Below are 27,361 nucleotides of genomic sequence, written 5' to 3'. Positions count from 1 at the left end.
ATTAGTATGACTTAGCAGTACTACTGTATTTAGTGTAGCCCATGAGAGAGGGTCACAAGTACTTAAATCAGTTCTTCCACAGATGAGAAAATGAGTCTCAGAAATATAATACATTTCTCAAGGTCATCCAGCTAAATTGGTGATAGAATCATCACTGGGTATTTTATGTAAATCAATAATCATACCATTTAAAAAATACTACCTCCACGATTTCCTAACATTTGAATAGTGATACTTAAATGTTATCTCATTTGAACATTTTGGTAACTGCATAACAAGGAAAGACATTGTTATTATCTCTTTTCATAGATGAGAAAATGTACTTAGCAACTCCTATCATGAAAACCATATAGCTCAAAATGTTACTACAAGAACTAACTTTTCATTGTTATCTCATAGTTATTTAATATTTCCCAGTTTTCGAAGTGTGTTGACATGAACACTTTCAAGAATTATAGTTAATTAAAAATTTTTTTTAAAAAGACAGGCATATTAAAGTTAAGTACAGAACTTAAGTCTTTGAAACCCTGTTTTTCTTTTGACACTGTCCCTCATTGCCTCTCTATATCAGTTAGGATTGCATTTAGCTACACATTATGTAAATCTGATTACAGTAGTTTAACAAGTAAGGTACATTTTTCTCAACCAACAAGAAGGCCGAAAGATAGGGGTTGTTCAGTGGCTTCAATACTTTAAAGGACCTGAATCCTCATTTTGCTTTTTTTCTTAGAAGGTAGTCTTCTGTTTGCATGTTCACAAAGGTGGGTCCTCTTATTTACCATGACACTCTATTCTTGGCAGGACAAAGGGGAAAAGAAGAAGATAAAAGGTGTATCCCAGACATTCTTTGTATTAGGAAAAAATAACCTGAAACCCTGTCCATTAAATCTTTGCTTTATCTCATTGGCTAAATGTCACTTAGCACCCTTAGCTGTACACAGAGCCTGCTCCTCCAAAGAGAGTGGAACCCCAACAAAGTAACTGAAGAGGAAGTTGATATTAGATAGGCAAACAGATACATTTTCTTTGGGACTTGGTTTCCACATCTGTTCATATCAGGGGGAATAATAAGGATAATAAAATGCCCCTTGTTAAACACCTTTATTTAATGAGAGTATGTATTCTGCCTCTGTCCATAGGCTTACCCACCTTAAATAAGCCCAAAGTCTGTAACTTAGAATAAGTTGTTTTCAAAAATGGAAGTATTATAACACCCCTTCCACTATGATGCCACTAACTTGTTCAGTATAGTGAAACATAAAGGTGCTTGCTAGTAGTAGTATACACTGTAAAAGAATCAATAAGTTAATAATTATGTATAGGTTGACCTTTCATTCCTGGATCCAAGGTTTTTTGCCTTGTGCCTTGTGTTATTTTCAGATCCATCCTGTATGTTGAGTTGGCAGAGTATCAATTGTCATGTATTGTATATTTACCAGAATTTAGATATACTTGACAGCAATGGGAATAAGATATAATTGTTGTTGACAGGATTTGGAACAAAGCTGATCAAAATTCTTGTCAGACTTAATTAGAATTTCTTTAGTTTGGAATTTTTCTAAGCAAGAGATATATACTTGAATAGTATTTTAATGACGCAATGTATAAATGTGTACGTATATAAGTGTAGTAGAGTTGACCATTGAACAATTTAGGGGGTGGGGCACTGACCTTGCATAGTTGAAAATCCACATATAACTTTTGACTCCTCAAAAAATAAATTGCTAATAGCCTGTTTTTGACTGGAAGTCTTACCAGTAATATAAATAGCCAATTAACACACATTTTGTATGATATATGTATTATGTACTGTATTTTTGAATAAGTTAGAGAAAAGAAAATGTTATTAAGAAAATCATAAATAAGAGGAAAATATATTTATATTCATTAAGTGGAAGTGGATCATTATAAAGGTCTTTATCCTCTTTATCTTCATGTTAAGTGTGGCTGAGGAGGAAGAGGAAGAGGAGAGGTTGGTCTTCCTGTCCCAGGGGTGGCAGAGGTGGAAGAGGAGGAGGAGGGGGAAGGGGAGGCAGGAACACTTCCTGTAACTTTAAGGAAATACACTATACTTCCTGCCTGACATTTTTGTGTTTTCATTTCTCTAAAAACATTTCTATATGGTACCAATCTTTCTTCCTCAGTTTGTTTTAGTTTAAGTGTCTATGTCATAAGCTATGTCATAAAATAAGTCAAAAGCAGTCTTGAATAAGTAGGATGTTTCTGCCAAATTGTCTAAGGTCAGTTTGTTTTCTGGCCCTGCTTCTTGTATGTCTTCTTCCTCATCTGGCACTGGTTCAGAAGCACTCATCTCCGTCAAGTAATCTTCTGTTAATCCCTTGGGTGTGGTGTCTGTTAGCTCCTGAATTTTTCCAAGAACCATATCTTGCAACCCTTAACTTGCCACCTTTTTTTTTAAACAAATTTTAAAATTTTTTTCTAATTTCAGAATATCATGGGGGTATACACATTTTGGTTACATAATTCACTTTTGTACAGTTTAAGTCAAAGTTGTAAGTGTGCCCTTCACCCAGGTAGTGTGTGTTATACCCATTAGGTGTGAATTTACCCATCCCCTCTACGCCTTCCCATCTACTTGATTTCCGTTGAGTTTTACTTTCATATGTGCACATAAGTGTTGATCAATTAGTTACAATTTAGCACTGAGTACATGTGGTGTATGTTTTTCCATTCTTGGCGATACTTTGAAGAATCATTCACCACCTTTTTGCCATATTCACAGTCTTTTATGTGATTTCCTTAATTGTCTCTGTTATAAATCCTGTGAAGTCATGTACAACATCTGGACACAGTTTTCTGTAGCAGAAATTTATTGTTTCATGCTTGATGGCTTTCATGGCTTTTTCTATGACAATGGCACCTTCCATGGTGTAATCCTTCCAGACTTTCAGTGTTCTCTCTATTGGGATTCTCAGCCATAGCATTGATAATCCTTTCCGTACCATGTGTAATGAACCTTAAAGGTCCTTATGATCCACTGATCTAGAGGCTAAAGTGGAGACTTTGTGTTTAGGGGCAAGTAGACCACTTCATTGCCTTCAGGATTGAATTCATGGGGTTCTGGGTGGCCAGGTGCATTATATAATATCAATAATAACTTTAAGAGGCAGTCTCTTACTGGCAAAGAATTTCCTGACTTCAGGGACAAAGCATTGATAGAACCAATCCAGAGGGTCCTTGTTGTCCAGTCCTTCCTATACAACAAAAAGACTGGCAGCTGGTGTTTATCGTTCCCCTTCAAGGCTTCAGGGTTAGCTGCTTTATAGATGAGGACCATCCTATCATAAACCCGACTACATTTGTAGAAAACAGTAGAGTTAACTTCCTTTCCCTTCCTGCCTTAAATCCTGATGCTCACTTCTTTGTGGCACTTTTTCTCCCCAGAATAGGACACTTTCGTCTGCATTAAAAACCTGTTGAGGCTGATACACTTTCTCATCAGTGGTTTTTTTTAATGGTGTCTGGGAATTGGTCTCCTGCATCTTGACTGGCAGAAACTGCTTCTCCTGTTATCTTTACATTTTTAAAGCCAAACCTCTTTCTGAAACTATCAAACCATCCTTTGCTGGCATTAAATTTTTCAGCTATAGATTCTTCACTTTCCTTTTTCTTTGGGTTGTCATATAATAACTCCACTTTTTCTTGAGTCATATTAGAGTCTGTAGATATACCTTTCTTACAGCAATCCATATAAAAGCTACATTTTCAATACAAGATAAAAAGGATTTTACAGAAAGAACAAGGGTTTTGCACCTGCTGGTGTAGCTGCAGCTATGGCTTCACAAATTTCCTTTCTTTTTTGTAATGGTCCTTACACTAGATTCATTTATCCTGAGATGGTGGACACCCACAGCTGCAGACCTGTCTATGGTATAGCAAGCAATTGCACTTTTTCTTATAAGGTAATGACTGCTCTGCTTCTTGAAAGCACTTCCAGCATCACTAGTGGCACTTTGAATGGGTCTGATGGTGTTCTTTAGGGTTTAGAGTATCACTCTAAATGCAATGAAAAATCCATGAGAACTGTAAGAGATCACTTTGTACTGTGATAAGCAGTTTTCTGGAGAGACAAACTGCTCACATGGAAATGATTAACATCATGTGTTTTAAGGGGATGCTGGCAACTGGAACTCACCACAATGGCAACAGGAAGTGGCTACACAATTATTAAGGTAGTACGTACATCGCGTACCACAGTTAATTTTATGTGGTTATGATTTACTACTGTATTTTTAATGTTTGTTTACATTTCTCTGAACTTTCAGTGGACCCATGTGTGGTCTGTAAATGCTTGTGTACATAAGCTTTAATAAATTTTAACTCTTTGTAATTTATGTATATTTCATGGTAGTAAATGATAAAATAGACTAGTATTACATATATTTTATACGTAAGGTTTTAAAAACTTTTGTTTGGTATTTCTAGACTGTGTGGTTCATCCACAAGTATTTTGAAATTATAGTAAATCTCCAAAAAATTTTGTAATGTATTTATTGAAAAAAATCTGAAAAAAACTTGGCCCCCACAGTTTAAACCTGAGTTGTTCAAGGGTCAACTTGATATTCATCCAGTGGAAATTTGTAGCTATTGATAGTAAGTTATAATGTCTGACATCTGTGTAGGAAAGTACCAAACATTTTTTATTTTTTATTTCCTACTGGGCTTTTTAGCATATCTCACAGATAAAATAACATTCTGTAGCTGGTATTTTACTATACCTTATTATCAATCATTTATATTATTTAAACACCTACTGTATTTTTTTAGGCACTTGAAATAATTGTGTTCATGTAAGTGTTGAGTGAATGTATTGAGTTTATGCCAAGAAGCACATTTTTAAAAATGTTAAGTTAGTAATTCTTATCTAAAATTATTCTGGTAGTATCTATTGAGAGATGCTATTTTTATTCTCTTACTCAATACTGACCTCTAGAGATATAGCATTGTAAATTCGCTTCTTAGTAAAACCATGTTTTTTGAACATTTATAAAAACAATTTAGAGGATTTTTTTCTTTTACTCATTTCTTTTTTGTACATTTATTATAAATAAATTCAAAGAAACATAAAATTATAATTAGTACTCATATTATTTCATCCAGATTTAACATTTTTATATATATGCTCCCATTTTAAGGGGTGGTAATGTACTTTAAAGAAAATTACAAGGATCATAACATTTTACCCCTATATACTACATTCAGTACACATGTCTAAAAAAGTAAAGGCATTTTTCTACATTGGAACAGCACTATTAACATAATAAAGTATCATCCACTATTCACATTTCTCAGATTGTTCTTAAAGTGGATTTTACAGCTGGTTACTTCAAACTGAGATCCAGTCAAGTAACAAGCATTTCTTTGGGTTGATAAGGTCTCTTTGTTTAGAAAATCCTCCAGGTGCCTTATCCGGATACCCCACAACAGTTACTTGTTGAGGAGAAAAAGTCATTTCTTCTGTAGAACATTCTGTGTTTTGAATTTGTCGGATGTTTCCTTAGGGTGTCATTGTTTGTTTTTATATACTCTTTTTTTTTTTTGTAAAGTGCAGATTAGATCTGAAGCCTTGATTGGATTGAGGTTAAGCATTTTCATCAAGGATACGTTGTAGGTATTCTACCACAACATGTTACATACACTATCTCTTTGTCTCTCACCATTAATGATGCTCTGATGGTTAAAGTGTTCATGACCGAATATCTCAGTTATAAAATTATTTTGATTTTCTGGCTACCAGCTGATAGCTGGAGAGAGATTTTTATGCCATTTGAGGTAGAGTTCTATGAAACCTTTCACATAATAGATTTAAAATATGTTAAAGAAGTTTTAAAATGAGATTTTCTAATTTTGTTGTGTTTTCTACATATATTAGCATGAATTCTTCTATAGAGAACTTTATCAACTGAAGTTTTTATCCTGAAATGTAGTTTCTTCTAGAAAGGCAGGATAAATGTTTAATTCTTTTATTTACCAATTTTCAGAGTAAGGAGTTAGGTACAAACCACCTACAGTGGGAACAAATGTGTTTTCAGGGAAGGACAGACTTTCTTTTTAAACTATCCTTATGATCTCATGGATTTTATATATTCAGTGTGATTCAAATGTCAACCCAAATAAATGACTAAGACAAAAATCTCAATCAATAGAGGTTTATTAAGCCAAGAGATTAAGTATGTACCTGGGAAAAAGTCAACCACAGACAAGCTGTGGCTGTTTTTCCAAAGGAAAGGTTGGAACCTTCCTTATTTAAAAGGTTTACGGAGAGAAGGAAAAAGAAGCCCTCTCCCCATGAGATAGTGGTTACTACATTCTTGTGCCTTGTTTATGAGGCCCAAGAAATCTATCGATATGTAAAATAAGGGAGTGAAGGAAGCATCAATTATGTAGATGTCCCTGGGTAGGTGAAAGAATGTCTGATTCTGTCTTATTTTCATCAGTTTTGTTGCCTGTAAGATAAATCTGTAATCTGTTACCAGTGTGGGATCAGACAGGCTTTAGTTTTAGTTGCAAGATATAGGTATAATTTGCATGTCTTTCCTTATGGGAAGTTAGCAGGAAATTTATGAATGATCTATAGGGCCATTTATGAATGATCTCGCAGGTGCCTGAGGCTTTTCCTTTTCTTTTGTATAAGGAGTTGGAAGTGCGAGGGTGGCCCTGAGATTTTGATTTTCTTTTCACACAAACAACTACAGTTACTTTTAAGTTAAATTTGGGTTTTTTTGCTCACTTTTACTAATACCTTTATATATCCTTTTATATATATATATATATATATATATATATATATATATATATATATATATATATACACACACACACACTGTTATGTAGTTGTTTTCTTTAGACCTGTCTCTAGGTTCACTGCTGTAAGCAACAATTCAATTAGCATATCTTAGCCTTCTTCTTGACCACCATCTCATTTTTTGATGCTTATATTTTAACTGGCCTATTCAGCTCATCAAATTTAAATGATTTCCTTTAACTGTCATCAGTCAACAGTGAGATAACATTTACACATCTATATTCTTCCCCTTTATTTGCATCTTTGGTTTCCTCTTAGATCCACAGTTAAATTTGTTCAGTGCTAACTAACCAACAGTGCTTTGCTAAGGGTTCCTTAGTCATCTCTTGGTTGAATAAAGCTTACCCCCTGATAGATTACTTCAGAAGAGGTAGATCATGGGTGTGGTATTACCTAAGTACATGTTAAAAAGTTTTTTTATAGCCTTGATACTTGAAAAACTACTTGGCTAGTTATGCAGTCTTTGGTTCACCCTATATTAGTTTCCTAGGGCTGCCATAACAAATTACTACAAACTAGGTAGCTTAAAACAATAGAAACTTACTCTCTCAAAATTCTAGAGGTCAGAAGTGTGATATCAAGGCCTCTCTGCAGGCTTGTGGGAAGAAGCCTTCCTTTCTTCTTCCAGATTCTGGTGGCTCTTTACATTCCTTAGTTGGTAGCTGCCTATCTTGGCCTCTGTTTTCACATGTCTATCTCCTGTCTTTCTCTTCTCCTCTTTTTCTCCTCTCCTCTTCTTATAAGAACACTAGTTATTAGATTTAGAGCCTACCCTCTTCCAGTATGACTGCAGCTTAACTAATTACACCTGTGAAGACCCTATTTCCAAATAAGGTCACATTCTTGTCAATGGAAAAAAGCCAAACTCTGTAAAATAATTTTAAAGAGATTTATTCTGAGCCAAATTTGAGGACCATGACCCGGAGCCACTGCCAAGAGGCCCTGAGCTAGTAGACTCGATGTAGTTAAGTTACAGTTTGGTTTTATACATTTCAGGGAGACAGGGGTTACAGGTAAAGTCATAAATCAATACATGGGAGGCATACATTGGTTTGGGCGAAAAAAGTGGGACATCTCGAAGCTGGGGTAGGAGCCTTACAGATTATAGGTGAGTTTGAAGATTCTTTGGCTTGTAATTGATTAAAGACATGAAGCTTTGTCTAAAGGCTTGAACTATTTTAACATAAGGAGCTGCTATCAGAGATAAGCCACCTGACATAGATTTGTTGTGTAAATTGAGGAACTGCAGGTTTCTCTTACATACCCTTAGGCCTGTTAATGGGTTACAAAGGATGTCCCCAAGTAGGGAAGGGAGCATGATAGGCATGTCTGACCTCTTTCCTCCTGGCAGGCAATTTAGTTTTAGGATATTTAGGATATCCTAAATATAGATAGGATATTTAGATAGTTAGGATAGATAGTTTAGATAGATAGGATATTTAGGATAGTTTTAGGATATAACTAGTGTTCTTATAAGAAGAGGAGAGGAGAAAAAGAGGAGAGGAGAAAGACAGGAGATAGTCATGTAAAGACAGAGGCCAAGATAGGCAGCTACCAACTAAGGAGCATGATAGGCATGTCTGACCTCTTTCCTCCTGGCAGGCAATTTAGTTTTAGGATATTCCTTTGGCCATGAGGGGGTCCATTTAGTCAGCTGGTTGGGGGTGAGCCTTAAAAATTCATTTTAGTTTACATTCTGAAAGTCCTGGGTGGACATGAAGTTTGGTAGGACACTGTTCAACCCACCAAACTTTGTCTGTTAAGTCTAAAAATATAACTACGATGTGTCTCGGAGTTGGCATTCTGGGCAGATTTCCTAGATACTCAGCGTGTCTTTTACTGTAAACATTAGGTCCTCTTTTATTTCAGGGATATTTTCTTGAATCGTAATTTTAAAGATTCATTCTATCCCATTAGTTTGTTTTTCTTTTTCAGGAATTCTTTATATATGTATGTTGATTCTTCTTTCACTGGTTTCCATATCTATCACTTTCTCTTTGGACCCTTTTAGCTATTTATTTGTTTCACATTTTCTTCTTTTTCTCATTGTTTGCTATATTTTTGAACAAATCTATAGTCCTTTTATTATATATCCTATGATTTAGTACTAAGTCTGCAGTGATTTTGTCTTTTTTTTCCCCAGTTTCTTTCCTGTATTATGTGAGTTCCCATTTCACATCTTTCTATTGTTTGTCTTTTCTGAGTAGTTGCTTTTTGTTTGATGTCATTCCTTTCATATTTTGTTGCTTACTTATTTTTAATCATGTTGGAATATTGGTTCATAGTTTTTCTCTGCATTGTGGAAATTTTCAAGTAGCCTGAAATGTTTTAATCTACATTCTATATGTTTTCTTTTTATATTTTAAAATGGACATTGCAGTTTTATATTTCTTTTGTATTTGGGCCAGCTACTGAGGTATTGATAGGAGAGTGGTGGCAGGAAGGGAGTTCGACAATTCAGGAGTTGAGTTCAGGAGCTTTCTTTTCTGTTAGTGTAAGGAAGGCTTTATCTTTATTATCATGGGCCATTTTTCTTTTTTTTTAGATTTCTTCTTTGTTGTTTGATCTTATTTTGTTTCAGTAAGACCCCTATCTTCAGTCCTTTACTTCTCTTTAGCTCTAGTTGCTGCCTTCTAAATAACAAAAGATGTCTTGTGTCATCATTCCCAGCTTGTCTGCCCCCACCTCCAGATGTTCTCAAGACAACTTTCTGGTTTCATGTCTTCTCCAAACCTCTTCTTGATGCCTTGTTGACAAGTTTCAGGTCTGTTTTTAATAGTTCCCATTTTAGATGGGACCTTTTTCTTCTGGGGAGAAGTCCTGGCTGATATTTTCTAAGTTCTACCAGCACTGAGTTTTCTGGCCTCTTGGCACCTCTGTGAAGTTCCTGCTGTAATCCTCACACTGGGGTCAGCTTCAGAGCTTGTTCTGCTGATCTTCATTGTTTACTCCCCTGTTTTCTCCTACATTAGTGCTGATAGCTCTCCTCTGTCTCCTACTTACTCTGTATAGATCATGAGTGTTTCTATTTGCTCTCCTTGTTGCTGTGTGCAGTTTTTACAAGAAGGTATACAAAAAGTCTAGAAGACTGCCATCATCTTTGGGGAACTCAGAGACCCAGACTCTGCTAATTTTTTTGATTTTTTTTTCTGCAGCCAGGAATAAGCTGGTGATGCAGCTGCTTTCATTGCTAGCCATGGTGGACTATATTTTATCCCATAGTGAGTGACTGCTAGAACAACAGTCTAATTGGGATAACACTGAGTAAGTTTGTTTTCTTGTATAGTTTGACAGTGAAGAAAACTTATAAACTGAGAACTTCTGAAGCCATCTCTGACATCCCCTCCCCTTTTTAAAAATTCTGTTCTATTTTGAAATCTAAGTCTTTCTCTTTTTATACACTCTGATAAAGCTGATGTGTAAACCTGATTCACTTACCTCTCTAATACTGTTTTCTGTTTATAAAGTTACTTAGGAGATTGAGCTAATGTACAAATAATTGAAACCATGAATATATTACCTCAGAAGTAGAGGTAATATAGGAGGAAAATGAATTTTAAAATTTGAATTAGGGAAGTTAGTTGCACTTATGTTACAGGTTGTGTTCCCTAGGAATCACACTTTGAGATGCAGATTAGCTTTAGGATGTTTATTAATTAGCGAGTGCTCTTGGGGTTAAAGTTATGGAAGGGAGGGAAGGAAGCTGTGCAGATGCAAGGAGAAGTTGCAATGTGGTCCCACTAGAGACTCAGCCAACACCCAGTGGGGAGCTCTGGAGCATGGGAATCCTTAAGCCACACATTTAATAGCCATTATCTCAGACTGGGCAGGATTACATGGCCTTTTATAGCATTGTCTTAATACATATCTATTTTAATGTAAAAAGAAAATATATTACTGTTGTACTCAGAAAAAAGATAAAACTTTGTTTTAGAAAAAAAATACAAATAATTTTTTAGAAAAGGACATTTGTCAGTCAGTTGGTACTTTGAATTCTGAAGAGTATAAGTAACTTTTAGTTTTAAAGCTTTAGTTCTGTTAATGGATGTTATATTTGCTTTTCAGCTTGGGCGATGGTAGACGGTGGTTCAAATGTGAAAGCCCGCCCTTCCTACAATGAGAAGACCCCAAAGATCGTTGTGTCTCGCTCCCATTCAGGGATGGTCAAACAGGTTGCTCTTCAGACTTTTGGAAACCAGAGTACAATTATCCCAGCTGGTGGTGCTGGTATGTTTCTGTTTCCATGTGATTCCCAGAGACTGTTACTGACATGGCCAAGGCTATGTTGGAAGACTGATTTGCTTGTCCCATGCTAGGGAAAAAAGTGAGAAGGAATGGAGTATACTCTCAAGGCAGGCTTGGTCTCCTACTTGGGTGGGATTTCAGTCACACTGGCCTCCTTGCAGAAAGAAACAATCTCACAACATTGATTTCTCTTCCTTGAATACTACAAAAAAATCTTCCCATCAGTGATACACCATCAGAGGTTGCATTTTATACAATGCGATTTCAAAATAATTTCCCTATTAGTTTAACTGTGGGAATATCAGAGACAGGAAGAAAAACCAAGCACTTAAGATGGATGCTTCCTATGACAGAAGGATGCCAGGAGTCATCATAGGTATCATTGGAATGACTAATCCTTGGGTCACTTTTAACACCCCTGAACTCTTCAACTTGCATATCTAGGATGAGTGAGAGTAGTGCCCACCTAGCTTACTGTTTGTTCTACACTACTGTATTACCTAATTATAGATCAGAGGTTAGCCCAGTTTTTCTGAAAGAGACAGATAGTATTTCAGGCCTCAGGAGCCACATACAGTCTCTATTGCATACCATTGTATTCTTTGATTTTTTTTTTTAACCATCTTTAAAAAATATTTTTTAAAAAAATTTTTATCTTGAGAGCTTACAGTCACAGGCCATGACCTGAATTTGGCCCAAGAGGCTATTTGATGACTCTTGTTATAAATACTGTTTAACATGTCAGAAGTGTTTTAATTCAGGTAAATAGCAAGTTATGAGGCCGGGTGTGGTGGCTCATACCTGTAATCCTAGCACTCTGGGATGCCGAGGTGGGCAGATCGCTCAAGGTCAGGAGTTCAAAACCAGCCTGAACAAGAGCGAGACCCCATCTCTACTATAAATAGAAAGAAATTAATTGGCCATCTAATATATATAGAAAAAATTAGCCGGGCATGGTGGCACATGCCTGTAGTGCCAGCTACTTGGGAGGCTGAGGCAGCAGGATTGCTTGAGCCCAAGAGTTTGAGGTTGCTGTGAGTTAGGCTGATGCCACAACACTCACTCTAGCCTGGGCAATAGAGTGAGACTCTATCTCAAAAAAAAAAAAAAATAGCAAATTATGGGCCAGAAAACACTTATGTTGGAAAACCTTTTCAGCACAGTAATAAAAGATGTTAACAGTTATTAACTTTTAAGACTAATAGTTTTAATTTGCTGATTCCATATATTTATCTACCTTCCTTAATGTGGCTTCATTATTTTCTTATAGACTCTCTGTTAGGTTGGTTAGGAAAGGTATGTCCAAAATACCCAGTAGGGATGAGATAAACTAGATTCTAGTCCCAGTTTGTTCGGCATTTGTTTTATTTTATTTTTTACATTTTGTTTCATTACAAAAAAGGACTTAGGGTGGTAGTATTAAACTTTTTGTTCTCATCTTTCAAATCAAGCCTGTCTAGATGTTTATGTGAAACTTGTAGGTGTCATATGTCATTCCATAAAAAAATAGCATATACTGAATGTGTCCTTTCATAGAAAACAACTACAAAGTAGATTTAAATTTAAAAACTCATATGCATATATTGGTAACACTTGAGACTAACTTAATAAGTTACTTTGCAGTGTAGTTTTGCTCTGTTGAGTTTAATGTTTGTACTGTTTTTTTTTAATTTGAAATAATTTTAAACTTAGAAAGTAGTTCCAAAGACAGTACAACAAACACACATCCTGTCCTGTTATTTTTAACAATGCACTTAATCAAAAAGTATGCTACTTTCTTAAAAGCTTTTGAACAATAACCTAAACTCTGTGTTTATCTTTTATAGGTTATAAAGTTTTAGCACTCTTGGATGTGCCTGATAAGAGTCAAGAAAAAGCTGATTTGTACATCCATGTGACATACATCAAAAAGTGGGATATATGTGCTGGCAATGCCATCTTAAGAGCCCTGGGGGGACATATGACTACTCTGAGTGGTGAAGAAATCAGTTATACTGGTTCAGACGGCATCGAAGGGGGACTCCTCGCTAGTATCGGAATGAACCACCAAGCTCTGGTCAGAAAACTCCCCGATCTAGAAAAGACAGGACATAAATAAGCGTAACTGATTACAGGGTGCCACTCTTCCAGAGCTGAAATGGTTAGCCTGAAATGCTGGAAGCTTCAAAGGATTGGTGGAGACTATGCACGGTTAAGGCCATTCCAAACTTTTTAAAGTATTTATGAAGCATCAGAGACTTATTTTCCCTATAATAGGATACAAAATGGGGGAAAATGGGTTGCTTCGTGTCTCAAGTATTGTCTTTATTTTTGAGACTATTTTCGTACAGTTGTCATACACAGGCGCATATATATATTTGTGAATTAAAATCTATAGCCAAGTCTACACTGTTATGAGTTACCATTTTCACACAACATCATGAATCTTCACTATTAGTACTTTCATATGAATTGGGCTGAAGGAAGGATTGATTTTGTGTAAATGTTTAACTTTATAATTGTATCTCATTGAAAATAAAGTAATTAGGGATTTTTACCTTTAGTTTGGATGGAAAGCACAAGAAGCCACACATTTATTAATGTGCAACACAGATTGTATTTATGTTACTGAATATTTTATGTATTGAAATAGAAAAGACTTAAATTAGGTTTTTTTTTGAAAATTTAATAATAGCTTCACCAGCTAGTAGAAAATATATAAGTTTACTTGTACTCATAATTTCTGTATGTATGTGTGTGTGTGCGTTTTGTTTTTATAAAAATTGTGTTTGTGCCCATTGGTTCAACATTTCTGCCATCTTGCTATTGATTTTCATTTTCCCTGTAGAAGAAGCATGGTTCCATCCTTTCTCTTCTCACCAACATTTTAGTCTTTAACTTGTGAGGTTTGGTTTAAGGTTTCAAGTTTAGCACTATGATTTTGGTACATTTTTCATTTGGGATAAAATATGCTATAAGACAACTATAAGAATATAAATGATTCTATTATAATTGAAAGTTACTTGACATTATATGAATTGAACTAGCTTTCATTATTTTCAAAAACTTTGTTTTGGTAATTTTTTAAAATGTGCTAGGTTTGTATGTAGAAGATTTTCTCATCAAGAATGAGTATGGTTGCTCATATTTTGCCATGATTGCTTTTACTATTATTAATAATAAACATATCTAACCATACCAAACTATTAAAGTAGTAACTTTGAGATACTCTATATTCCCTTCAGATTAAAATAATGAAGGTTAAAATTACTTTTTGATGAAATTTTTTGTATTCAGCCTCAGAATCTGGTTGGAAAAAAGGTTGTGACATATTTATTGTGTCACCATAACTAGAATCTTGCTTTGTGAACTATCTTTTGTTGGGATGTGTGGTTTCTCTCTGTGTGATATCTGGAAACTTCATGTAAGCAATCACATTATTTCATATGACTTCAGTGCCCTTGTATTCCATAGCACACTACAGAGAGAGGTTTCTCATGGTCTTGATGTCTCTGCCTCTCTCTCTTTCTCTGTCTCTCTCCCTAGCCCTCCACCCCATTCATTTTCCTATCTTGGAGGTAAAATTCACCAAAGAATGCACATTCTAGCATGGTAGGATGCACATACTTTAGATTTGTATGTTACATTGTCCAGAGCCTTTAAATGCATCATTAGTAAACTGAATCTAGTATGATACAGAAATTTTCACCCAATCTCTAGCAACTGGTCACAAACTTGATAAGGTACTCAGTCTCATTAGATAGGCTTTTTGTTCAGTGAAAATGTTTTCAAAGTTTTGGTAGTTGGAACACTTGATATTTAAACAGGACTTGGGAATTTTGAAAATAATATTAGAAACCTCATCTTTTTTACTTTGCAATAAGATGAGGCAATCTTTTATTCCTCAGGAGAGATGGCAAAGGCATATGCTGTTGCCAGAGTCCTGTGGTATAAGCATTTGTTTTAATTGTAGCATGTCAAGAGTTAGAGAAATGGGGCTGGCAAGTAGAAAATGGAATTTAATTGAATTTTTTCAATATTATTTGGAAAATGTATGATTTTGTGGAAACAAAACCATATTAGCAAGCATGATTCCTTTAGTTTAATTTTATTAATCTGAATATATAGATAACGACTTTGTGAAGAATGTGTATTGTGTGTAAAAATTAAGATATTGGCCAAGAATTAAATATATTATTTTTCTAATTTGTCAGGTGTAGTCTAGTTACTAATTTTAAGTGCTTTTATAGAAAGTTCATTATTTAAAATTTTGTTTCTAAAAGCCAATATACATTGCAGAACTAGTATAAGTACAAGGAACAGTATTTATATTTATTTATATGAGAAATTATTGTGCCAGAGCATAGCAGTAAAACACCTGAACGAGGCATATATTTCCCAGAATTATACAAAATTTCTAAATTATAGCAAAATAAGTATAGCTTATTTTTAGTGATCTATACCTCCCCAACTCCTCGCCTTCTCTTTCTTCATCTTTGCCCTTATTTAAAGGATAATTTTCTCTTAAAATTGAGTTTTATGTGTCATATTTAGTAGAAGTAGGGACATCCATAATCTCAGTGTCCATCAGCTGTCTCCCGGCCATGTCCTTTGCCCTGTGACCATCTCCCCTGCCTGTTAATGTTTCCTTCTATCTCTGCTTCTCCTTCTCAGCCAGTATACCTCCCCAGATGCTTTTATGTACACATTTCTCTCTAGATTGGCTGCTGAAACCCATCTCTCAAGAATGTAAATGTATTTATAGAAAATACAAGAGAGCTGAGTGGATAAGCCTGCTTGAGCACATTTGCTTTTCCTGGTTTCCTGCTTGTATCCCCCATTGCATTTGAATGTACAAGGGCCTTTGAAACGGTCATATTTGTCTTTGGTATGTGATTGCCTCCCTACCCCAATTTTAGTGTTTCTTGATTTTTAAATCAATAATATTCAGATGACTTGTTTTTGACTATAAGGAAGTAACAAGAGCATTTTGGTTTATATGTTTTAAGTAACAATTGTACAAATTCTTTCTGTTTGCTGGGTGCTCCCTTTGGGTATTTTGTAAATGGTGGCAGAGGAGGTGGGGCAAGGTGGTGGCTAAGAAGAATGTGGGAAGGAAGATGCGGGGGAGCTGAGGGGAAGGTAACAGGGAAGATGCAAAGCACACTTCTGCCCTGACCCTCAGGATCAAGAACTCTGCCCTGGTCTCTGATATTGAACTCAAACATTGGATTTCACTCAGGCTTTGAAGGTGACCCCTACGTCTGAAAGCCCGAGCATAAGTAAAGAAAGGTGGAGTGCACCACAGAAAGGAAAATATTTAGCTTCCTCTCCTGGATCACACTTTGAAGATGGCCTTCTGGAGACAATCTGACAGGTTAAAACAGGAAGTGTTGGGATTATTCTAGCTGCAACTACCTTTCTTGGCTATGTGTTGACTGGTCCTAGATAGAAACAGTGATTTTTCATTTTCGATCTTGGTTGAATTAAAGATGTATTTAATTATATGTCTACAAAAAGTCTGTCTTTTAACTGTTGTGTAAAATAAACCTAAACTATGGTTTCATTTTTATCATTTAAAAAAGTTGTGCCTTAACAATAGGGCATTGTATGTTAATAAGGGAAAACAAAACCTTTTTTTAGTAGATGGGGAAAATAGGAACTTTTTGCCATTAAAATTTAAGTTCTTTTAATGTTTTTAATGTTAGAGATAGGGGAAATTCATTAAAATTAAATAAAATTGATAAAAATTATTTTTTCATAACAGCATTTACAACTAAAGTATGTTTTTATAAGAACTGGCATCTTTGATGTATATAGGTCTGAAATGATAATTCATCTTTTGGTTTTTAATTTTAATATTAGACCTAGATCACATTTTTACAAATCTTACTTTTAAAGAAATCATTTCAATATAATATTATATCTGTTCTCCTAGTCCCCTAGAATCATTTTGGTCTAAAAAAATAGATATTTATTCACGGCAATTTAATAGTTTGTGAATGTTAAAAATACTATATTTTGTGACACCACAAACCAGAACAGTTCTTAAGGGGGAAAGAATTATAATTCTGATTAGTAGTTACTGAGAGAGGGCAAGAAGAATTGAACTTTGTTCTTCAAAAGGAGGTTTTGGTTTTATGAGATGCTGGTTATGTAAATTGTTTATTTCATTAAAGCTTGGCAGGTATATGCATCCAATTTACCATTGGCAAAGCTTTATTTATTTATTTTTAATTTTTAAGTTTGGGTGGTTAATTCATTTTGTGGGAAAATGAGATTTATAAGTAGTTTTCCTTTCAGATAATACAAGCCAAACTTTCGGAAGTTAAGGATGGTGAATAATATTAAAACAACTTGTTATGTATTGTGTTTGTAAAGGTTCCCTAAAGTATTATAATTAGCATTATTTGTGTAAATTGTGAAAGCAAAAACTGATTAGTAGTATGTTCCGTTAAAATTTATTTTGAGGTGTATGTTATACACATAGTAAATTTTTGTTCAGGAACAACTTGCTCATCTGTATTTTTTGTAATAGGAAATAAAGCATCTGAGTTATCATTAGATCAATTAACCTACATGAGATTTCATCTCTCACCCTAAATTATCTCCTCTAGCCACCTTTCTTCACTTAAGTTGTGATAGGAGGGGACATTTATGGACTTTTATTTTCCTTTTGCCCTGTTGTCCACTACGGGCAGTAGCCCAAGCTAGCTTTTTCAGTCCCACAGGAGAGACCATATGTTGATTGCCATGAACTGTGGCATTGCTAGGACTGGTTTTACTAGTTTATGGTGTGAACTTAACTAGATGTGTTTGCACCAGGGGTTCCGTTTCGTGTCTATGCCCCTGCCTCTTCAAACTTTTTTTCTTGTCATCCTCACTTCCTGTTAATCCCTTTTTTATACCGGGCTAACAGTGATGAGAGAAATTAAAAATACTGGACCTTTGAATACTCCTTCCCCTTTCACATATTTGAAGCTGTGGAAGAACTAGACTAGACCATTTGCCATTGCCAACACATACTTAGACACCATTTTCTTTGCTTGACATGTTATAAACTGCCTCACCCCACACCACCAAATTCCAGTGTGTCCCAATTTCAACCTGTACTAGGAAATTAACTCTCCTCCATGTTTTTAGAGCAAACTTTTTATACCTCACAGCACTATTTTTATGTGCTGTTACTAGATTGTAAACTTCTTAAGGATAGGGATCACGTCTTTTGATTTTTATATTTCCACCTCAACCCCAGCACCTAGCCCAGTTTCTCGCACAAGTCAGGTGCTTAGTGTGTTAAACGAGATTGACTGATGGGTTGCTACTAGTATTAGCATGTTCATCCCTCGTTGTATAAGCTCGTTTTGTTTTCTTTGCAAATATTTATGATTTACACCCATATGCTAAATTGTTATTAAAAGTTTTGCCTTCAGATACTACCCTAGGCCAGTTCATTATAGAAAATGTGATTGCTTCCAATGACATAATTATCCCAAACTCTCTGCCCCGGATATATTTTGCCAAACAGAATTCCCTGAATAAATTGGTCATGTCTGAAAGAGATGGGGTGATGGATCTGTTCTCTTTCTCTCTTATTTTTAATTATGATGAAACACAAAAGTTTACCATTTTAATCATTTTTAAGTGTACAATTCAGTGGCATTGAATACATTTATAATGTGCAATCATCACCACTATCCATTTACAGAACTTATACATCATTTCCAAACCAAAACTTGGCAGGGGGAGATCTATACCCTTTGAGCAGTAACTCCCCATTCTCTGTTGCTGTTACGAGGCCCTGGGAGCTGTGTTCTACTTTCTGTCTGAATTCGTCTGCTTTTGAACTCTTAAGATAGAATTTTCCATCTTCTTTCTCATCATGTATGGGAAAGTCATCTGTTTGAGAATGGTTGCATATGACAGAACAAAGCTGTAACTTGAAATCTATTAGATCTTTTAAAGTAAGATGGAGGATAGGAAAAGGAAAGCAAAAGAAGAAAAGAACAAATTTGTAGAAAGGTAGTAATCTAAAAAGTGTAATGAAAAAGAAATCCAAGGCAGTTGTTCTCAAGTCTTGTAGATGATGAACAGACATCATTCAGTCTCTTTAAGCTTTTTATTACCCATATTACCTGAATTTCTTCAGCTATACTTCGTAACTATTAAATATAAATTGACATTTTTCAAATGCATGATTTTTCCAAAATTTTTCTTGAGGAAGTATGTGTCGACTTTTAAAGATGGAAGGATGAGGGATCCTGGGCTGGTTCCCAAATCTGGCAAGCCCTGCCCCAGCTGCGAATGTCTGGGTAGCCGGTGTTCTGGCGTTCACTGCCACTACTTCCGTATACTTCCAGGCATTCCCTAGGCTGCAGTTACAGAAAGTGGCAGAAAATACCTGTTTCAATACAGTAAGAAGTACGTGGCCTTCTTGGTGCCTTTTAAGAGCTCTGAGATATGATTTTATAGTGCTTATGAGTCCTTTGAAATATTGAGTTCATATTAAAATATAATAATTGTATTTATTGTTCTAAATGCAAAGTTCAGGAAAGGGCAGTTGGTGAGTGGTGTACTTTGTCTATCTATCTCTCTTTCACTTGCTGTTTTCTTTTTCTAACCACTGGTGAGATAGGGCAAATTTAAATCCCTAGCAACCACTTTTAAGTCCATGCCATCTATCCAGAAAATACCAGACATTTCCATGGTGGCTGGTGAGTTTTTATCACAGTATATTTTAATTTCATGGAATACTACAGGTCACTTCTATGGCTCTCCTTTGTGATTCTGTTACCATGCCTGTCATGTATCTTGACATGAAAAAAAATTTCTCTTCCTCAGTAGCACACATAATAAAGTAGCATCATGTGGTATAGCCCTGTGCCGCCACCCAAGTGTAAGGAGAGTCCACCCCTTGCACTGGAACAGCTGTCTTTGGTCATGGACTATGCAAAAGCACGGAAGGTAAGCTTGTAAAGAGGGCAAAATGGAGTACCTCTCTGCCTTGAACTTTGTCATGGTTGAGTAATCCTGGAAACTATCTTCATCCCTTTTATTTCAATAACCTCATTTTCTTCTGTTTTCCTCTCACCTCTGACTTCTTTTCACTGTCTTTGCTGGGTCCTCTGCTACTGTCCATCCCTTCAATCTTTGTGAAGATCCCCTTCAATGGAATCTAGTGGTTCCATTCTTGGGCCGCTATTCATTATATTCAGCATATTCTCCCAGGGCATTTTCAACTATCACCAACGTGCCCGAGACCCCAAATTTGTATCTCCCTGCTTTAAATGTCTCCTACACCTTGGACCCATATTTCAAAATGCATACCTTTAATTGACTATACTGCGACATCCTCAAATTCAACATGTTCAAATCTGAAATAATTATATTTCAACACCCAACCTCCAGTAATCTCCTTAGCTAAAGACATGTCCAAAACGCCTCCCAAGTTAGAAAACTTAGAGATTTGTTCATCCACCTTCTCTAGTTGCCTACCCCTGTTTTTACTCTGTCGCCAAGAACTTATTAAGCCTATCACTGTCCTTTGACTCTCTTTTTCCATTTCCACTGAACAATTTTAAAATATATCACTAAGTTAGTTTAAGAGATTTTAAAATTTATTGTGGGGGTATGACTGGAGGTAGTTTTTATTTTAACTAAGTTTTCTTCCTAATTATAACACATGCTCGAAAAGAAAATAAGTAAAATACAGATAAACATAAAAGATAAAACCACCCTAATCCCACCACCCAAAAATAACCATGTTTCATGTTTTTACATGTGTGTTTTTTCCTGTATTTTCCTATATATGCTTCTTTCAACAATAATAGAAATATGGCTATTTTTCTCTGCTTTTTCACTAAGCAACATAACTTTGACGTTTTCATGTCCTTACAGCATATGTTTTAATGGTTAGATCAGCCAAAATTGCAGAATCTCCTATATATAACATTTTTTTGGACTGCTTTAAGATGTTCTGTTTATCATGGGATTTCATCAGTTTAGTTATGATATGCCTTGGTGTGGTCTCCTTTCTGCTTATCTTGCTTGGGGTTTGTTGACCTTGGATTTGTATCCAAAGTATCCTGTTCAAAAAGGATACTTTTGAACAAATATAAAAAAATTTGTGCTCATTATGTCTTCAAATACTCTGCAGTCCTCCCTTCTCAGCTTCTCTCCTGATACTGCAGTTACTTCTAAGTTAGGCTGCTTAGTGCTGCCCCAGGGGCCAGTGACGTTTGCTCATTATTCTTTTGATTTTTGGTCTCTTTCTCTTTCTGCTTAAATTTAGATAATTTTCATTGTCATGTCTTCCAATTTACTTTTATTGCCCTGTATCTAACTTATTAATTCTATCCAGGAAATTCTTTATTCTGATACTGTGACTTTCAGTGTTAAAGTTTCCCATTAGTTATTTTCTAGTTTTTATTTGCCTCCTCCTTTTATTCATGTTTTACTTTAAATTCTTAAAAATATTTATAATATTTGTTTTAAAGTTTTGTCTGATTATCCATCAACTGTGTCATTTCTACATCTTTTCTATTGATTTATATTTTCTTCTAATTCTGGACAATATTTTCCTGACTCTGCATGTGTGTAGTACCTTTTGATTTCAAGAAGTGAGTATCTCGAGCAATAAAAAATTATTTCAACAAAATTTTAATTTAGTTTGAGAAGGCACATGTCTTCTAGAGGACATAATATTTTCTCTAGCTTTGCTTTGTTTTGTTTTGTTCGGTTTTGTTTTGTTGAGACAGAGTCTCTGGTTCCGGCACCCAGGCTGGAGTGCAGTGGCACCCTCACATCTCATTGCAATCTCAAACTCTTGGGCTCAAAGGATCCTCTTGACTCAGCCTCCTGAGTAGCTGGGACTACAGGCACATGCCACTGCTAATTTATTTTATTTTTTGTAGAGGGGTTCTTGCTATGTTGCCCAGGCTGGTCTCAAACTCCTAGGCTCAAGTGATCCTCCTGCCTCAGCCTCCCAAAGTGGGATTACAAGTGTGAGCCACCTCACCTGGCCTGCTCTAACTTCTTTTTAATCATCTTTTCAAATATCAATATTTTGTCACTTGGTTGTTATGAAACATCAGGGGGAAAAAAAGAGAAAATAAGGCATGATCTACAAATAAGTAGTTTATTATTTTTTTCCTTTAAGACCAAGAATGATGGGTCAAGTTATAACAAATTAAATTTGATAATTATTGTTTTGAGAATTACTATGCACTAGACTACACATGTAGTCTAATCAAAATGTCAGAATTATTATTAAGCCATTTAGTCATTGGAGTATAAGAAATTTTATACTCTAGACTTTTGTTTTCTGAAGATGAACCTCCTCCATTTTTATAATTTGCATGAACTTGAGTTATATATTGAATTTTAAAGCTATTTATATGGTAATAAAAGCAGAATAAAAGTCAAGTTGGAGCTTGAACTCTGCCATTTGCGAAGGCAATAAAAAGCATTTCCAACTAGAAAAGAAGAAATCTATTTTTGTTCAGAAAGAGTGACTTTTTAAAAATCTTTAATTCATTCAGAGACAATGTTTAAGGACTCCAACAATTTGTTAATTATTTCAGGGGGAAATAATCATCTCTCTGTCAAGAGGGTTCCAGGTCTACTCCTTGTGAAAATTTGTTTTCACTTAAATGGAGAAAGATTAGTAAAGCCTGGGATGCACTATAAACACAAGAAAAGGGTGTTTAGGGTGAATATTAAAATATTAAAGTAAAAGTTGCCCCCACCTCCAAAATCAAGGCATAGTGACTTCTGTGCAGCAAGACAAAGAGTAGCACATGCTAATCACTCGCTGCTCCAGCCATGTGCACCAGGTCCCTGCCCTGTGTAAGGGAAACTGCTTGCCGTTCCTCCCTCTCTGAGCACTGGGTCTGTTCCAAACGTTCACATGAGGTATGCCACCAAGATACTGATATGCAGCAGTAAAAGTGATTTAGTTTGGGACTTTATGAAAACAATGACTTTCCAAGGGCATCCTCCCCACACTGTGAGACAAGATCTTCACAAGCTTTAAGTAGTGTAGGTTATTCATGTGTGACAACCCTGAATGCTTTTGGGGGGATTCTAATTGTAATTCATGGTCCCTTCTCTCAAAGAACTACTAAAACAACAACAAACTTTGTGACAGGTACAGCAACCCAGAGAGCTGTTTCCTCTTTGTTGAGGCAGTGTAGAGTAGTGGTTGAAGGAGCTCAGGGACTTTCACTCCAAAATATGACTCCTTGATATAAAGAGTATTTTGAATTAAAAGCCCTTAGAGATCAGCGGGTGTTGAAAGGGGCCTTTCCTCTATCTCGATAAAGATCACAGGAACCCATCAGGAGGAATTGCCTTTCCTGCTCCTCCCTGGTATCTCAGTATCTGTTGCAGGAAAGAAGATCAAGAATGAAACCAGACTTGGCCCAACCCATTTAAAAATAATGCCCATCTTGGCCAAGCACCGTGGCTCACACTTGTAATCCTAGCACTCTGGGAGGCTGAGGCAGGAGGATCATTTGAGCTCAGGAGTTTGAGACCAGCCTGAGCAAGAGTGAGACGCTGTCTCTACTAAAAAAAATATAGAAAGAAATTAGCTGGATAACTAAAAGTATATATAGAAAAAAATTAACTGGGCATGGTTGATACGGAAAATGGCGGGTGCTGGGACAGGGCCATTTGCCGCCTCCCCGTTGCTCTGCATCTCCATGGGCCAGTGCTATGCGTGGCCAGTTGGAAGGCAGGCTGCTGGGGCCGGGCCCTCAGCACACAGCTGCCTGGGACTCCCCACGTGCTGTTGGGACCCCTGCGTGCTGGAATGTCCCCAGGCCCACGTGCAGCTGCCTGTTTCCAGCCACGCTGTTTGCGTGATCCTGATTGGGTAATTTTTGAATCTCACTGTTTTTGATTGGATGTTAAAGCTTGTTGCTGATTGGATGTTAAAGCTTGTAGTTGATTGGACGCTTGAGCCCTACCAAGGGTATAAAAGCAGGAGCAGAAGGGCAGGAAGGGGAGAACATCGGAAGACACGAAGAGAGCTGTAACACTAGGTGTGCTGAGCCTGCTGTAGAAGAATAAAGGCTGTTCTCCGACTCTTCATGTACCACTTGGTTCTTTTCCTGGTCAAATGAATAAGAGCTGTACGCAGTGCCGCACCATGGTGGTGCATGCCTGTAGTCCCAGCTACTCGGGAGGCTGAGGCAGGAGGATCGTTTGAGCCCAGGAGTTTAAGGTTGCTATGAGCTAGGCTGATGCCACAGCACTCTACCCTGGAAAACACAGTGAGACTCTGTCTCAAAAAAAAAATTTTTTTTATTTTAATTAAAAAATAATGCCTGTCCCTCAGGTTAATTTAATTTCCAAAGAGAATCATTTACAAGTCAATCTGTTTCCCTCATCCATTCATTCTCCCAAGTACCTAGTCATCCTCCTTAATAATCCTTTATTGCCCCTCAACAGAATTACCTATATCTCATCTCCCCCACCCCTTCTAACATGAGGGTATATAAGCTTCTGGACCCCATTGGGATATTGGGCAATTAGTCTGTGAGTCTTCCCATATGCACAGCAAATAAATTTGTGATCCCTTCTCTTATTAATCTGCCTTATTGTGAGTTGATCTTTCAGCAAACTTTCTGAGGGCAAAGGGGAAGTTCTTCACCCAAACATTGTGAACACAGGCACAGAAATCAGATGGGATAGCTTCCCATCTAGTTGAGTGACCTTATGCCTCAATGTTCTCATCTGCAAAATGAGGATAATTTTGTTTCCCTATAAAGCTAATCATGAGGCATCACATCACCAATAAAAGCTAACTATTGTTAATGTTTTTAAGTTTTCTGATTCAGCTTCATCTGTGGGCCACATACGGTCCATGTCTCACAGGATCCAGAATTGCTACACTTGCTTCCCTGAATATGTGCCTGGTATTGAACTGGAGAACATTCACAGTGTTTCAGAATGTAAGTAGTCAAATTCCAGACCTTACATTCAGAGCCTTCACTGATTTTAGAGGAAAGTTGCTTTCCTCTAAATACTGACCACCTGCTACTCATTACCATTGGAATGGTTTCCTTTCATTTTCTCAGCCCTGCAGGCTTTTGTTTCTTCTTGGGGCTTCTCTTTCTGACCCTCTGCAGTTCAGGATCCGTTTTCAGCGTTATGTTACCACAATAAAGAGGGTATCTTCTCCTTGCTTTTGGGGGTAGAGGGACAAATCCTTTCACACAAGGTACAAGCTGGCTGCCCACTTGGAAGAGACAGGGATGCTTTTATGCTTTCGGTAGCATGGGATTAAATGCTCTTCCTTCCTATTGCTGCTCAGCTCCAGGTTTGGTATTTAATCATTTCACATACATCATCATGGAGGCCACATAAGTTTGTTTGGTCTGAATGTGTAGAAAGCATTGACTGACCAATAATTGCAAAATCATAATCTATACAAATAATTGGGTATAAAAATGTAAAAATATGATAGGAATTTGCATGTAAGTAGAATTACCTATGTACCCATTTACTCAGAACAACCCTTATTAATGCCTGTTGTCCAGGCATTCCATTCAGTCAAGTATTTGCCCTAGGTTTTTAACATTCTTTTAATGATGCATTTACAAATTGCATTAACACGAGCCAGGATAGTTTTGGTAAGCCTCCACCTTATATTTCCAGCTTCCATGTGAGATGAATATGCAGCGAATAAAATGCTCACTTTAACATGTGATTAAATCTGAAAACCAAGTGACAATTTGTTTTAGCTCAGGCTGCTATAATAATGCAGCAGAGACTGGGTGGTTTAAACAACAAACATTTATCTCATAGTTCTGGACATCGTAAGTCCAAGATCAGGGTGCCAGCAGGGTCAGATTCTTCGTGACATCCCTCTTCCTGGTTTATAGACATTTGACTTCTTGCTGTGCCCTCACACAGTGGAAAGCAAACTAACCCGCTCTCTAGTTTCTTCTTATAAGGGCACTAATCCCTTTCACAAGGCCTTCACCCTCATGAACTAATCACCCCCCAAAGGCCCCACCTCCTAATACCATTACATTGGGATTAAGGTTCCAACATATGAATTGGGAGGGGGGGGGCACAAACATTCAGTCCATTGTATAACCCACTCTTTTCCAGATTCCTTCTGAGGTAGGGAAACAGCAGGCCCTGCTTGATAAAGAGTCATAAGACTTGACTCAAGGTCTCCAATAAAACAGGACACTGTAGAAAACCTGGACAAACCAGCTAGAACCAAGATAGCCATAATAAACTATCTCAGCTTACACTCTCCGCTCATTAGACCCTGCTTATAATGTATTGGTGCACTAAAAGATACTCCCACTGGTGCCATGACAGTTTACAAATGCCATGGCAATTCCCAGAAGTTACCCTATGTATTGTAGAAGGGGAGGGACCCTCAGTTCTGGGAACTTCCCACCCCCTTCCCAGAAATCTTATGAATAATCCTCCCTCTTCTTAACATAAAATTAAATAAAAGATTGCTTTATTACTCCATGAGCAGGGGTAACGATCTGAGGGAGTCTTATCTCTGCTGCTACCTGGGTCTTCTTAATTTTTTCAGAAAAAAGAAAAAGGTAGACGTGGTGGCTGCACATCATGTGACTCAGGCTACATGACCCTATTCCTCTCAAGACTCAGAATAATTTAAAGTTTCACCAGCTTTAAGTTTGAATTATTTAATGTCACGTAATTGTTCTATAGTAGTATTGTACTTTTGTAAACAAATCCTCTAGATCCTCTACTTTTTGCTCAAAACTATTTCAAAATGATTTAATCATTTAAATCAAATTATTTAATAAATAAATGGAACCTCAAACATTTTCATTCTTGGAGCTTTCAACAAATTACAATTATTGAATCAAGGATTGCAAATAGGAAAATATTGAAAGTTATTCCTAGAAAAGCAATGGAAGAACTGAGCAAATTAAACAAGTGCACAGCAGTGTATAAGATTTAGTTTTGAAATTCTACAAGTACACCTTGGAATATCTTGAATTGAGGTAAAAAACCTTTTGATGGAGATTCTCTTTTATATTATACAAATTTATGTTTTGTGCTAGAATGAAATAAAACAATGCACACAATTTTGCAGTCTTTAAATGTGGAGTGACATTCAAAAAGAATTATAAATACTGATGGCTTATTGGATGACTTTTGACTTATAAATATTTGCAGGAAAAAAGATATTCTAAATGAAAAAAAAATACAGTGACACTGTCTCTGTAAATATTTGGGCTGCATTACTTAGCTATTTCAATATGAACAAAGTTAGAATTGACAATACATTTCATTTACTTGAACTTG

General features: G+C 36.3%; 1 protein-coding gene across 1 annotated transcript in view; it reads left to right on the top strand.

Moving 5' to 3' along the window:
• Positions 1-16,612, top strand: part of BPNT2 (3'(2'), 5'-bisphosphate nucleotidase 2) — a 30,508-nt gene extending 13,896 nt beyond the window's left edge. Inside the window, exons 4-5 of the mRNA XM_012774097.2 lie at positions 10,892-11,053; positions 12,898-16,612. Coding sequence (XP_012629551.1) covers positions 10,892-11,053; positions 12,898-13,169 — 434 coding nt within the window. The 3' untranslated portion in view covers positions 13,170-16,612. The remainder of the gene's footprint in view (positions 1-10,891; positions 11,054-12,897) is intronic.
• Positions 16,613-27,361: the final 10,749 nt, after the last annotated feature.

The sequence above is a fragment of the Microcebus murinus genome, chromosome 7 (genome assembly GCF_040939455.1).
Source record: "Microcebus murinus isolate Inina chromosome 7, M.murinus_Inina_mat1.0, whole genome shotgun sequence".
Classification (NCBI taxonomy): domain Eukaryota; kingdom Metazoa; phylum Chordata; class Mammalia; order Primates; family Cheirogaleidae; genus Microcebus; species Microcebus murinus.
The sequence above is the reverse complement of the archived record's forward strand: the minus strand, read 5'-3'. Positions and strand labels throughout refer to the sequence as shown.